Consider the following 15598-nt stretch of genomic DNA (forward strand, 5'->3'; position numbering starts at 1 on the left):
TTGTTTTTTAAAATTATTACTGAAAATTTTTTCTTTACTTCTCGAAACAAATTGTTCAACTGTCCGCCCTCTGTTGGAGATTTACTATACTACCTGCATCTCAGTATTACTATAAAATTTAAGATCTGAAACTTTATTATGTTGTTTGAGAGGAATTTTACATTCGGGTATTGTTTGTTTGTTTTAAGCTTATTTTAAAAAAATATATTTTTGACTTTATAGTTCGATGTTCTTTGAAAGCTTCTTCAATAAGAATTTTTTTTCTCCGACAATAAAGCACATTTGGAATTGAATTGAAATAAATATGTTTCAAGCCTAATGATAACTTTTTTTAATAAATGGGATCTATTTAATGTGAACCAGTTTGGTTTTCTCAAGGGATTGTCCACAAGTCAAGCGATTACACAGTTACACAGTTGGATGAAGGTAAAAAGACGCTAGGGATTTTCATAGACTCAAGTAAGGCATTCGATCTGGTAGATCACAAAATTCTCCTAATAAAGCTTGAAATGTATGGAATCAGGGGAATAACCCACAAATGGTTTGTAAAAGTTATTTAGAGGGTAGATACAATCTAAAAATTGTTCCCTCGGGGTTCCTCAGGGTTCTATATTAGGTCCACTCTATATATAATGTATGTAAATGATTATTATAGTGATCAGTTCGTTATTTATGCTGATGACACACCTTTATTGGTAACTCAGCCACAATTAATAAAGCATCTGATGAAATAAAAAGCACCCAAAAGTGGTTCTCAGACAATAGTTTCTTATTGAATGAAATAGAAACTGTGCTTTTACGTTTTAGTCATTCAAGAACCACTCCAGATCACAGTTTACTAGTAACGTCAATTAATGGATCGATTCAACAACAGGAGGAGACAATTTTTAGGTTTGAAGATAACGGAAAATCTCGAATGGAACAAGCATATTGATACGATTTGTAAAAAGATATCCTCAATATCTTATTGTATTAAACAACTACGCTGGAATTCTAATAGATCACTCTTATAATGTACTACCATGCATACTTTCATTGTAACATTTCCTATGGTATTATAGCTTGGGGAGCATCTAGTTATTGTTCCAGAATACTCAAAATTCAAAAAAGAACCATAAGGTATATAGCAGGAGTTACTAGAAGGACAAGTTGCAAACTAATCTTCCAAAATCTCAGAATATTGACTGTTACAAATATATACATTTATGAGATATTGAAATATGTAAAATCACACACAACCAGTTTTCCTTCTTCAATGGTAATAAGAATTATAATACTAGAAATTTCCTACAGTTGGAAGTGCCAACACAGATTAGTTGTATCGGAATCATGTCCAAGGCTTATGGCCATTAAATTGTACAATAAACTTCCAAGTACAATAAAAAATCTGGTTCTGAAACAGTATAACTATCAAATTAAAGAGTTGCTCCTGGATAAATCCTATTATTCTCTCAAAGAATATATGGATGATAACTTATGATCCTGTACATGTGTAACATTTCAGGAAGATTTTAATAACGATGCTGTTACATAAATAACAGATTATTTTTGGTTTTGACTTTTATATAGTATGTACATGTCCAACATTTTAGGCCGATTTTAATATCGATGCTGTAGCATAAATAGCAGATTATTTTAGGTTTTGACTATTATTCGTCATATTATCTATGTAAATTGTATATTGTGCCTCTAAATGCACGAAGTTTGTATTTTAATTTTGTATGGACCCAATTCTCAAACAAAAAAATTCTCTTTCAGACTCCCAACCGACAACGACCTCATCCAGCCAGCAGCACCCCGCCAAAAAACAGGTCAAGCACCGCTCCATCATCTCGGACATATTCGACGGCAAGCTCCTCTCATCCGTCCAATGCCTAACGTGTAACAGGGTGTCGAGTCGCGTCGAGACGTTCCAGGATCTGTCGCTGCCGATCCCTTCGAAGGATCACCTCGTTCTGCTACACGGTCGGTCGAGTGGGGGACAGGAGGCCGCGTGTAGCGACGCCCTCATCCAGACACAGGACGGCTGGATATCGTGGATACTCGCCTGGTTCAAGTCGTGGTTCTACGGGCCGACTGTCACGTTGCACGACTGCCTTGCTGCGTTCTTTAGCACTGACGAACTCAAGGGAGACAACATGTACAGCTGCGAGAAATGTAACAAGTTGAGGAATGGTGTCAAGTTTAGTAAGGTGAGTATTTCTGCTGCTTGACTGCTGCGGAAGAATGTTTTTTCAATCTCATTCGTTTTTAAGAATTCATGAATACAGATTGCATACAGATTTCTTTAATGCCTTCTGCTAAGGTATCTTCAAAATCTCAGATTGGTATAATGCGAATTTATCAGAATTTAATGTTTCCTCTAATGGGGAATGTTCCTCAATTATTGCAGCAAATGCAAGTTTGAACAAAATAAAGTTGAGTTTAATTCATGACTTTTTCAAATCCACTTCGAAAAGTATTCAAATTGATGTTTCAAATGTTGAATTTTAATTTTTAAAGGGATTTGTTTCTAATTCACATATTGGCAACAGCGCTAGGTGCTATATCGGAGTTCAGGTTAGTAGTATGCTAAAAGAAAAAAAAGCATGTCAGTAGTGTCAAATTAAGGTAAAATATAAATTATAGTTCAATACCACCTCCAGAAGCCACATAAACAACAGTTGTTTCGTTATTTATTTATATAGAGGAAGATAGGTTAGGTGCACAAAATGTCATAATAATAATTTATTTATTTATTTACTTTTTACTCCTACAAACACAATATTGAATTGTAATTAAAAGTAAGAGAGATAAAACTACAGTAACAAAATAAGCTTAAGAACTACTAACTAAAATAAAACAAAACAGTAAATATAAAAGGAAACAAAAAAGAAATCAAATAAATTATCACAATTTTTAAAATGTATACAAGTACCTATAAATTAAGTTACCCAATACCTAGAAATTAATCCGGCTGTGAGAAAAAGTAGGCCCTTATCTCTTTGGCATTTGTTTTAGTAAAAAGATCCACGGTGCTATTTTCAGTTAAAATGTTGCAATGATTTAGCATACAGGTGATTGGCGAGTTATCAGAAAGGCCGATAAAGAATGTTCTCTTGTCCTGTCTACGCAGGTTTACCTTAGGCACCAACAATTTTACATAGTTGACCAGAGATGATCCCTTGTACTTTACATTATTAATTATATAGTATACAAAAAGAACATCCTGTAATGCACGTCTGCTCTGTAAAGTAACAATGTTAAATTCCTTGAGCATGCTTCTGTAAGACACCATAATGGGATAGCAGCCATAAATTTTGACATAAAGATATCTAAGAAATCTTTTTTGAACTTTTTCAATCAAATCTGCGTTGGTCTCTCCCTGTGGTGACCAAATAACAGAAGCATACTCAAGATGAGGTCTAACTAGAGCATTAAATAACTTTACAATACACCCAACATCTCTAAAGTTTTTTGTATTTCTAATAACAAAACCAAGAATCTTATAGGCTTTGTTGACAATATATTCATAGTGAGTGTTGAATTTGAGGTTACTTTGAAAATAAACACCTAAGTCCTTACACTCAGACTTACGCATAAGTGGAACGTTTTCTACTTTGTAAGAAGCAGAAATATAGTTAATTTTCCTTGTGAATGTTATAACTGAGCACTTATCGATAGTTAAGAACATTTTGTTACTTTCAAACCACCTGCAAACCGAATCAAGATCTTCCTGCAATTTCATGCAGTCTTCTAGGCACGTTATTAGCTTAAACAGCTCAAAATCATCTGCGAATATAAGGCAAAATGAGTGTAAAATGGTCATTGATGAAAATTATGAAAAGAAGTGGGCCCAAGTTGCTACCCTGTGGCACCCCAGATGTTACAGAAAACCTGTCAGATAATAACTGCCTCACCCTGACTTGCTGATATCTGTCAAGCAAATAAGATTTTATAAATTGCAGAGCTGCCTCAGAAAATCCAAAATCACAAAGTTTCTTTAATACTATGTTATGATTAACTTTATCAAATGCCTTTGCACAATCAGTCATAATTGAATCAAGTTGCTCCTTTTTATTAATAGCTTCAGCAGCAGATTGAGTGAATAAAAAAAGGTTCGTAGCTGTAGATCGATCTGTGAGAAAACCGTGTTGTTGTTCTGCAAATTTAAATTTAAAATGAGTGTAGATGTCATCATAGATGATTGATTCGAAAATTTTAGCCAATGTATTCATAATACATATTGGCCTGTAGTTTTTAACTTGATTTTTGTCTCCAGATTTAAAAATTGGTGTAACAATTGACATTTTTAAAGCAGAAGGAAACACTTTACATTTAAGAGATTCATTAAATAGATAAGTTAGAGGTTGTACAAGAAAGTCAATACGTCCCTATATCCATATCCATATAATAATAATAATAATATTTATTTGTAGTTCCATATAAATACAATAAATATACAATCTATAAAAATGATAAAAAAACTATAAATAAGGCTAGAAACAACATGTACCGGAAGGGTACTGTTGATCTTAGTTCTAGCCTTGAAGAAAAGAAAACTAAACGAGAGAAAAAACAATGAAAAAAGAAGAGAAAAAAAAGAAGAAGGAGAGGGAAGAGAGAGAGAGAGAAAACATGTCAAATTTATTACTGAAAATTTTTCAGAAGTATAAAATCTATGAAATCAATGGCTTTATGATTGAGCAGCGATGAGATATTTTTTGTAACAGCACTTAAATGAAGAAACTTTACTAACTTTATATTTTTGTAGAATATTATTGTACAAACTATATAAATTATAACTGAAGGATCGTCGATATAGAGTGGTTCGATGGGGCGGCGGAGAAAATAACCCTTTAAACCCCAAATTTAGAGTGTGTATATCACTACGAAATCTTATATTGTTATACAAATATGATGGACATTTGTTAATCAATATTTTATGAAAGAGGGTAGCCGAGTGTAAAACACGTGTATTTTCCATAGTCAACCAATTAATTGGTTTCCTTAAGTTTATATGAAATTCTGTCATATTTTCTAATACCATATATATACCTAAGACATGATTTTTGAACTCTCTCAATTCTTATAATATCTTTTTTATCCAGGCATGAACCATACACAACATCAAAATATGCAAAATGACTCAACATAAGTGCATTTGTTTATTTTATTCTCAAACTTATTGATAATAAATAACGATGAGGATAAAGCATTTTCAAACTCATGTAACTTCTTTGAACACATTTTGTGACATGTTTTGTAAACCTTAAATTCACGTCCATTTCGATACCTAAATTTTTTGCCACGTTCGTGGGGCATATTACTGTATCACCAATAACAATATTAATATGTCTCTCCACCAAGCTACGATTAGTACCAAAAACAAGCAGATTATTTTTGTTTGAATTAATTTTGAGGTTGTGAGCTTCAGATGCTGAAATAAGACGAGTTAAATCTTCATTCAATTTGTGATTAGCAGTAGCAACGTCATTAGGTTTAAATGATAGATATAGTTGAGTGTCATCCGCATACATATGTGAATTACAATGTCTTAAAACAGAAACTAGATCACAAGTGTATATGCAAAATAATAAGGGTCCAAGTATAGATCCCTGAGGCATTCCAAATTTAATAAATTCACTGCTTAATTTTCCCTTCGAAGTTTCTACAAACTGTAAACGATCTTTAACATAGCTTTTAATTAAATTTATAGCAGGTTCAGAGAACCTGCTATAAATTTAATTAAAGATAACTAATAGTATCAAAAGCTTTGGAGAAATCTATAATGTCACAGAATGTCTCGGAACTCGGAACATAAGTAAACAGAACAGCACGCCTCTGAAATATGTCATCTTTGTTTGTCTCATACAGGCAACAGATTCATTGTCCTTTATTAGCTATAACCGATGTTGCCAAATGGTGAAATAGAAATGAATCCCTTTAAATGTTGAATGCATTATTTCATTCCTCTTTTTTAAGTATTTGAATAATTTTTTAAAGAAAAAGGTTGAAATGATAAGTTTAAAATGCGTTGTTTTAGAGCTTATTTATGAAAACTACTTGATTTTCGTCATTGAATTCTTGATAACACTCTTAGTGAAAATTCCAAAGTCAACTGTTCCTATCAGTTAGTTTTTATATGAATTTTTCTTTTGCCACGAATTCAAATATTATTCCAAACTTGCCATGAAACAAATTTTTTGACTCATTTTTTTCCAATAAAAAACTTTTTTTCCGATGTTATGCAATAAAAATAACTTCTAACGAATTAGGAGTAACTACAGCTAAAACGGTTGATTATTTTTTGGTAGAATAACATTAAGATATGTGTCCCTTTCTGAAGTGTTTGTGCTCTAACTCAACTAGGGTCTGTTTTTGTTCTACAGAGTCAGGCGGCGAGATGCTTGTAGGCCTTTGTTTGTCAAAAACTAATTTTTGTCACTGTATACTCGTTTCATTTCAAAAACACTTTGTTCAATTCATGAAAATTGAACACGACTTCCCACAACTGATTATGTCACACGCCAGACCCCAAATTTAGGTTTTCCCATACTTATCTCTACTTTAGTTGAAAATTCTGTATCGTATAATGGTCTGGAGACGTACAATAATGTCCTAAATACCTAAAATGCCTAGTAAACTGTACTTAGTTTTGCAAATCAACTAAAGATTTTCTTATTAAGAAATTTTTTATATATATTCATGATTTTATACATTATTTATGTGTTTTAACAATTATGTTTATATATGCGTGTGGGTATTTCATTTTTTGTATAACGAGTATCATTTTTGACATTTAAAATGTATAATTTTTATGATAGGACTCTATGTGGACTGTTGAAAAAATAACAAGCTTCAAAGATTGGAAACACTGGTACAAGTACTACATGAATCAATAAGTCCCGAGACTAACCCAGAGATGGCGCTCTTAGTAAACCAGTAACCACGTCTTTCTAGAGTACTAACCTTTGCTTGAAACGTGTCGAAATTTTAAGTCGATCGGACCAGAAACAGCTGAGTTATCGAGGTTAGAGTAAAGTCGTTTTGTAGTTTGTTTAAAAAATGGAAAAAACCGAGTTTCGTGTTCTGATAAAACATTGTTTTTTAATGGGTAAAAACACCGTGCAAGCGAAAGAATGGATTGAAAAATGTTACCCGGACTCTTGTCCATCAAAAGCAACGATTTGTCGGTGGTTTGCCGAGTTTAAACGTGGTCGTACCGACACAAATGACGCAGAACGCTCGGGTAGACCTGTGGAAGCTGTTACACCGGAAAATGTGAGTGAAGTGACAAAAATTGTAATGAAAGATCGTAAAGTGAAGCTCCGTGAGATTGCTGAGATGACACAGATATCATATGGAAGTGTATTTACTATCCTTCATGAAAAATTGAGCATGAAAAAGGTTTTTTCTAAGTGGGTGCCGCGATTGCTTTCGATGGAACAAAAACAGCAACGAGTCGATGATTCAGAAAGCTGTTTATCGCTATTTACTCGCAACAAAAAAGATTTCTTGCGTCGTTACGTGACCATGGACGAAACATGGATACATCACTACACTCCAGAGTCAAAGCGGCAGTCATCTGAGTGGCGCACAGCTGGCGAAAGTCGTCCGAAAACGCAGCAGTCAGCTGGCAAAGTGATGGCGTCAGTTTTTTGGGATGCGCATGGCGTGATTTTCATTGACTACCTCGAAAAAGGTAAATCGATCTACAGTGATTATTATATTGACTTACTGGTACGTTTGAAGGAGGAAATCGCAAAAAAACGACCGCACATGCAGAGAAAAAAAATCCTTTTTCACCAAGACAATGCACCTTGCCACAGGTCGATGAAAACAATGGCAAAATTAAACGAATTGGGCTTTGATCTGCTTCCCCACCCCCCATACTCACCAGATTTAGCCCCCAGTGACTACTGGCTCTTTGCTGATCTTAAAAAATGCTCCAGGGAAAAAGATTTGGCTCAAATGAGGAGGTCATCGCTGAAACTGAAACTTATTTTGAAGCGAAAGATACATTTTTTTATAAACATGGTATTGAAAAATTGGAAAAGTGTTGGAACCATTGTATCACCCTAAAAGGAGATTATGTTGATGAATAAAAAAAAATTTTGTAAAAAAAATGTTGTTTTCATTGTCAGTCTCGGGACTTATTGATCCATGTGTTATATTATATCTGAGGGGGGCTACTTTGAAGGGCACAAAATAGAATTTGATAAATAAATGAATTTTTTTGAGAAAAATGAAAATTCGCCTTTCTTCTTGAACAAACAGCGTGTACTTGGCTTTCTTCAGATGATTATCATTTCAGCAAGTAACCCCTTTCATTCTCTCATAATTTCATATCATCAACGACCATAATTGAGCGCATTTTGAATATGTGAGTTACACCACTCATGGTGTAAAATTAATCTTTGAAGAACAGAAACATTTCAATGTTTTTTTCTATAGACGCTTTCTGTTGAAGGTCCTACAACTACCAGAAGTTTTGTGCATTCATCTCAAGAGGTTTCGGCATGAATTGATGTTCAGCAGCAAAATTTCTTCGGCCGTTAGTTTTCCCCTGAAAGGTCTCGACATGAGGCCGTATCTTCACACCGACTGCGTTTCCAAAGTGTCGTCATACCAGCTGTTCTCTGTCATATGTCATCATGGGACGGCGGGTGGAGGACACTATACCTGTTTCGCTCTCAATTCAGGTCAGTAGACTTGGTTGTGGTTTTCGTACAGTGTGTTTTTGAACATTCAGAATATTTGAATAATTCTAATCGACTGTGCTAAGAATTGAACGTTAAAATTTAAGTCCTCGTTAATCCTCAACTCACACAAGTTTCGACTCCTGAGAGATGTCGTTCATAGGGGTGTGAGAGCTGGTTAACGGAAATACAGATTCAAAACAGATTATTCAAACTAAAACATACAAATTTTTGAATAATAATCCCTGCTAAATTTTGTGAATGAACATGCACGCCATGAGTTTTCAGATACCATTAAGATTTCCTGAAACTCGGGGAAAAGTTAGTTCTTGATGAATAGAGCGAAAAATTCAATAAATGTGAAGCTCAAAAATGAACCGGTTTTGAACCAGAGCAGCCCAAAGTTAGAGCAATCACATGTAAAACAGTACAAGGTCGCTGAATACGAATCTGGGTTCAGATTGTGGATATCATGACCCATATTAGGCCATGGGCTACCCAAAATGGGCCAAGGGTCTATGAAAATGGGTTAATTCGTTATTACATGTGAAAAACTGTTTAAACTTGTATCTGAGATTTTTTGAGAGCACTGATTACAACTCTGATGTATGTTTTATAGAAGAAGAAGAACTTTATTTCCAGATAGGCAAGCCTAATATAAACATAATTAATGTATTTTATCTAAATATAATACATAAAAATCAAAATAAATTAGTCTATTATAACCAAATAACAGAAAATCACAAAAAAAAACTTTATCGCACATATTCTATATAGGATACACGTTTACATATTTACTTATATATTCATTCAAAACAAAGTCTTAGTCATTATTATATTTTAAATATAAATTACCTTTAATTCAGTTTTGCGTTACGAATGTTACCAAGTCCCTCTTGAATAGACGGAGAGAAGAAGAGTGTTTTATGTTATTTGGTAGTTTATTGAAACTGTCCAGACCTTTGAAAAATAACGAGTTCATACAGCTACGTGAATTTGTCCTTGGGATGTGAAAATTGGTGTTCGATCTAGTATCATGATGATGTACTTCACTATTTGTGATTAAAAGGTTTACTAAGTATGTTGGTTGCAATTTATTTATCATTTTAAATATAAATATAGTTTGATAATACAATCGTTGAGAGACATTCAGCCACCTTAAACTACAGAGCATATTATGTATAGGTGTCATTCTATTTCAGAGTAATATGATTCGCATTCCACAATTTTATAATTTCTGTAATTGATTTAATTTGTTCGGATTCAAGAGATATAAGAGAGTCCCGCAAAAATCGTAATGAGGTTTTATTATGCAATTATAGCACGTTATTTTGGCATACATTGATAATACAGATGCCACTCCAGAAAAAAAATACAGTTTCTTTGATATTTTGCTTATTATATAGTCAGCATGATCATTCAATGAAATTGTATTATCTACAATGAACCCTAGATACTTAATGTTACTCACTATTTCTGCATCAGTTTCGTTAATTTTAATTTTGACTGTGTTTCTCCCAATTTTATTTTATTTATACTTTGTTGTAATGATCATCGCCTAAGTTATAGTGATATTAAGTTTCAGTGATGAGTGATAGATTATAACCAGTTAATAAGATCATATATTTTGTTTTGGACGTGTTGAGTTTCAGTTTATTGCTATTCATGTACTTGAAAACATTCCTTAGTTCATTATTTATTTGATCAGCTACTGTTTCTATATTATCTCCTGAAATTGATAACAAAGTGTCGTCTGCAAAAACGTTCATGAAATCACAACCATGGATGGTATCTATATCATTCAGGTAGATTAAAAATAATATAGGTCCCAAAACACTCCCCTGCGATACCCCAAAAATGACATCGCGAGATGTCATTTCGGTTACCTTCATTTCGGTTACCTGTTTGCGTTGTGATGAATAATATTTGTATAATCTTTATGTGTATTATGACATATATTTCTAATAAATCTATATATATATATATATATATATATATATATATATATATATATATATATATATATATATGCAGTAGACAAAACGTCAGGTAAAAAAACCTGCAGACCACGGTCAAAAAACCCGGAAAATAGCTATCATTCAGTAATGTATATATGTTCAAAGTAACAACGTTTCTCTTCAGGTCAATGGTACGAGTTTGATGACCAGTACGTAACGAAAGTATCTGGGGACAAAGTTCAAATGTGTGAAGCGTATGTTTTGTTTTATCAAAAAGTGGGCGTGGATGCCGTCAGAACTCGGGACAAAGCAGAAAAGATCCTTGAGGAGACTGCTGAGAATATGCTCGACAATAATATCAGGAGGACCTACATTTCCAGACAGTGGATTAACAGGTTTGTATTCAGCTTGATTGAATAGGTGCCAGAACTGTGCCCTAAGGAAGGCCATGCAGAATTATTTCACTTTCACATATTAATTAAATGAACTATCTCAGCTGAGAACTAACAGAAAACAACTTACAGGCAGCACCCAATATAAAAACAGGTTTTCCCAAAGGTGTACATACTTACTTAAGATTAAGATCTATAGTGAAATGGATACTACAAAAAAGTCAAATGTGACTTATAACATTCCTTGTAACAATTGTAATTTGGATTATATTGGAACAACATCTAGAATTCTCAAAGATAGAATAACTTCACATAAAAGTGATATAAAGCTCAATAAGAAATCATGTGCATTAGCGCAACATTCTATAGAAACAGGACATAAACCAAATTACTCCAATATCAAAGTTTTACATTCAGAAAAAAACATTTCCAAACGCCTTTTCCTTGAAATGGTTGAAATCAATAAGTCTTCTGATTGTATGAATAAGAGAACTGACAATTGATAATCTCAGCAGTACATACAGCAACTTATTGGAACTACACCAAAAAACACAATGATAATAACGAAAATTGTATCAATCAACTCTCCCTTTAGAGTCAAAGATTATCAAATCATGCCCATTGAAAAATGACATTTATGTGAAGGTATGACATTTGTCAAACCAAAAAAACTCCATTAATGTTTAACTTTTTTCGTCGATTTATATGTTCAATTAATTGTTTTTTACTCATTTTTACTGTAAGTATGATTTGTAATTTTATTCATTGGCAAAAAAAACCCACAACTCAATAAATTATAGGCCCTGAAGAAACTTCCCACTAGAAGCGAAAGCTTGGCAAAGTAAAGCAGAGTTTTGATTTTTTGATATATATAAGAAAAAAGTCACTATTACGATTCAAAAATCAGGAAATCCAGTAACAAAACTAAACAAGTTTGGAAAATAATAAATAATGAATTGGGAAATAAAAAAGGGCACTTGGAAACAAACCTATTACTCTAAAAAATGAATTAAAGGAGGAAATTAACAATCCACAAGAAATTTCAAACCTTTTCGTTGAACATTTTTCATCTTCTGCCGAATTGCTCATCTCAGAGCACTTTGGTCAAAATGTATTACTTCCCTGTACCTATTCGAAGAATACTGTTAGTCAGTATCCCTTCGATACATCCCCATTCACAAAGACAGAAATTCTAGGTACTCTGGAAACAATGGCAAATAAAAACTCCGCAGGTACTGATGGTATCTCAATAGTTACTGTGAAAAAAATTGTAGACCTTATAATCGAGCCACTATTGTTATTGATGAATCAGTCATTTTTTGTAGGTTGTTTTCCAAATGTATTTAAAACGGCTCTCATATTTCCTCTATATAAAAAAGGCGACAAAACTGAGGTAGACAACTACTGTTTGAGAAAGTTGTTAGTAACAGAATTCTGAATTACATGGATCAAAATAATCTTTTTAGTAATAACCAATATGGCTTCAGGAAGAACAAATCAATTGAATCAGCTTCATACCATTTATTAAATTTCATTTATACACAGGTTGACTCGAATAAACTAGTTGTAACACTTTTTTTTCGATTTGTCAAAAGCATTTGACATTTATAATTAAACTTGCAGGCCTAGGTTTCCCAAATAATCTATTGAACTGGGTGAAATCATATATGGAAAACCGTAGTCTAATAGTTAGCTGCAATGGAATTTTATCAAGTCCCAAAGATGTAAAACTAGGAGTGCCTCAAGTTTCTGTCCTGGGACCATTGTTGTTCCTCAATTTCATAAATGACCTGTCTGAATTCTTTTCTGAGTGTCACATAAAGATGTTTGCAGATGACACTGCAATTACTGTGGCTGAAAAAACGAAGTTGAGTTGTCAGACAAAATAAATAAAATAATAGATAAATTCAGTGCTTGGTGTCAACGTAACAAACTTATTCTGAATAAATCTAAATCTGTTTCAATGAAATCATTTATTAGGAAAAATTTCAGCAGTGACTCTTCCACAATAAATGGTATTCGATCTTCCAGCGAAGTCTTGTTTTTAGGAACGTCTTTAGACGAAAATTTGACCTGGAGCGGTCATATTCAGAAGGTCTGCAACAAACTCAATTCCGCATATTACTCAATCAAACAATTGAAAAACACTCTAGATAATTTTGGATTGATGAATGTCTACTTTTCTATGGCTTATTCCCACATCAGCTTTAATATCATTTCTTGGGGATGTGCAAGGGAATTTCCACGAGTTTTTGTTGCTCAGAAAAGATTGCTAAGACTAATTTTTAATATAGATTTTCAAGATAGTTGTAGACCAATTTTCTTAAGAGAGGGCCTATTGACGGCACCTTCTTTATTTATCTTGAAGTGTGTCACTTTTGCCCGTAACAATATAACTGAATTTGTCACAAACGCGGATATACATGGTAGAGACACCCGTCATGGGAAACTGTTAAGAACCCCCTCACACAAAACGGCTCACTTTAAATGCTCCCCACTATTTAATACAACAAACTGTTATAATAACTTGCCGGCATCTATTAGGAAAATCGAGCCAGATAAACTTTTTAAAATTGAGGTGAAGAAACTTCTCTTACAGAAGTGTTACTACAGTCTTGAGGAATTCTTGCACGACACTTTTTCATGACATTTTGAGAGTATTTACTAGAGCTTCTCCGATTTTTTATATAATACTTCTATGTTGTGAAAGTTTTTGGACGTGAACCATATTTATTGTTTTTGTATTGTTCAACTTCTGTAGTTTTATTTTTGTTTTTTAATTATGACTTAGCATATGTACTCAATGTACCAAAGTGTCAAATAAATAAATAAATAAATACCTTTATTTAATATTTTGACATTAGCCTAATGATAGTTAAGATCAAACATATCGTACATTAGCTTATGCTAAATAAAGGAATTAATAAACGAAATAACTCGGTTGATTTCACATATTCCTTTGAAAGTCCTTGACGATAATGGAATTCCAACAATTCTACAGGTTCTACTACTGTTCCGAACCGGGCCCGATCGACAACTCCGACTTCCTGTGCCAACACGGCTCAGTCAGCCCCGACCGAGATGTGGACATGGACAAGATCGCCATGGTGGTACCGTATGAGGTGTACGACTACCTCTTCAAAAAGTACGGCGGGTGTCCGCCTTTCGCCGGCCTGTCCGTGTGTCCAGCGTGCTCTGCTTTGCAGAAGAGGCTCCTGCTCGAGATGGAGACGTTCGTGCAGGTCAGCAGGGAGGCGCAGAACCGTGACGCGCCACACACCCATTTCCTTTCAACGTCTTGGTACACACAGGTTAGTTTCTTTGTTTATTTTCCTTGGTAAGTGGGTATATTCGATCCTCCGTTACAACTAGCCAAGTTTCATTGTGGCTCACAACTATTTAACTCCATCAAATGAAATCAGCTTCTTGACGCACCGATTAGTTATTTGGTGAGGGGTCTTTCATGTCAGCTGGAAAGAGAGGCAGTTCAACTGTTGAAGAACTCAGGGGCTCCTACTCTTGATTTGATGTTACAGGGGGATGTTGAGGTTGTTTAATCAACCTCCATTTCTTGTGTAAACTCAAAGTGAACAATAGTGCATAATATCAATCAATCAATCAATATGCTTCATTTTTAAAAAAAAACAAGTCTTATTGTAGAAGTAATATAAAAGAAAATAAGAGAAGTATTACAGAATAAATAGAAGTATAGACTCAACTACATAGAGTAGATAAAAACAGCAATATTCAGATACAAAAGGAAAGGAAAGTAGATCCTTTAGGGCTTTTCTAAACTTAGTGTGTACATAAGCAATGAACATCTATTGACAAGTGATTGCACATTTTCTTGTCAGTGTAGTATATTACAGAGTTTTCATCATTGAGCTTCTGGGAATGGGTAAGGAGATCATGTGAATGAAATACCTTGTATTATATTGGGAACTTGAATGAATTACTTGGCGAAATTGATTATACAGTGTGAGTCTCTAACATGGAACAAATTCACTAAATCAAAGTTGTTGTTTCTTTCGGAAATATGCTCGGACACGTCGATTAGTATTTTGAAGTGCCCATATGAGTTCATCGATAATTTTTTTAATAACAACCCTATTTTTTTAATGGCTTTTATTAAAGGGGTCACATGCCTGCCAAATTAAAATTTTTTACTCCTTGTTCTTTAAAAGATATTCAACTAACATCTAATTCAAAAAATGAATTCAATTCAATAGTCTTCCTTCTATAAATGCTTAGAATGTCAGGGATACCTGACAGTGACATTGTCATAAAAAAGTTATCAAAAAAAAGTAAGGAGAGTAGTATCACATTCCAATCATATTTGTGCACAAAAACTGTTAGTCGTTTCACAGTTTGTTGTTCGCCATTAGTAAAATGCCGTACTTAACTGAAACACATAAGATTGAAATTCTAATGATTAGCTACGGAGATAGGACAAGAACACAAAATGAAGTTATCCATTTATTCAGAGAGAAGTATCCTGATTTACCACCCATATCGCGAAGTACCGTAAGCAAGATCGAAAAACAGTTCCGGAAAAATGGGCGTTTAA

General features: G+C 33.7%; 1 protein-coding gene across 2 annotated transcripts in view; it reads left to right on the forward strand.

The window, feature by feature from the left end:
- The window catches only part of Usp20-33 (Ubiquitin specific protease 20/33), a 30410-nt gene that overhangs the window by 7686 nt on the left and 7126 nt on the right, over positions 1-15598 (forward strand). For both annotated transcript variants that reach the window (XM_074173489.1, XM_074173490.1), the window contains exons 7-10: positions 1759-2192; positions 8453-8684; positions 10824-11034; positions 14033-14342. In XM_074173489.1, the coding sequence (XP_074029590.1) occupies positions 1759-2192; positions 8453-8684; positions 10824-11034; positions 14033-14342 (1187 nt within the window). The remainder of the gene's footprint in view (positions 1-1758; positions 2193-8452; positions 8685-10823; positions 11035-14032; positions 14343-15598) is intronic.

This window comes from Leptinotarsa decemlineata, unplaced genomic scaffold (assembly GCF_025532065.1).
Source record: "Leptinotarsa decemlineata unplaced genomic scaffold, Ldec_3_MD MMD2_tig00000251_RagTag_RagTag, whole genome shotgun sequence".
Taxonomy (NCBI): Eukaryota; Metazoa; Arthropoda; class Insecta; order Coleoptera; family Chrysomelidae; genus Leptinotarsa; species Leptinotarsa decemlineata.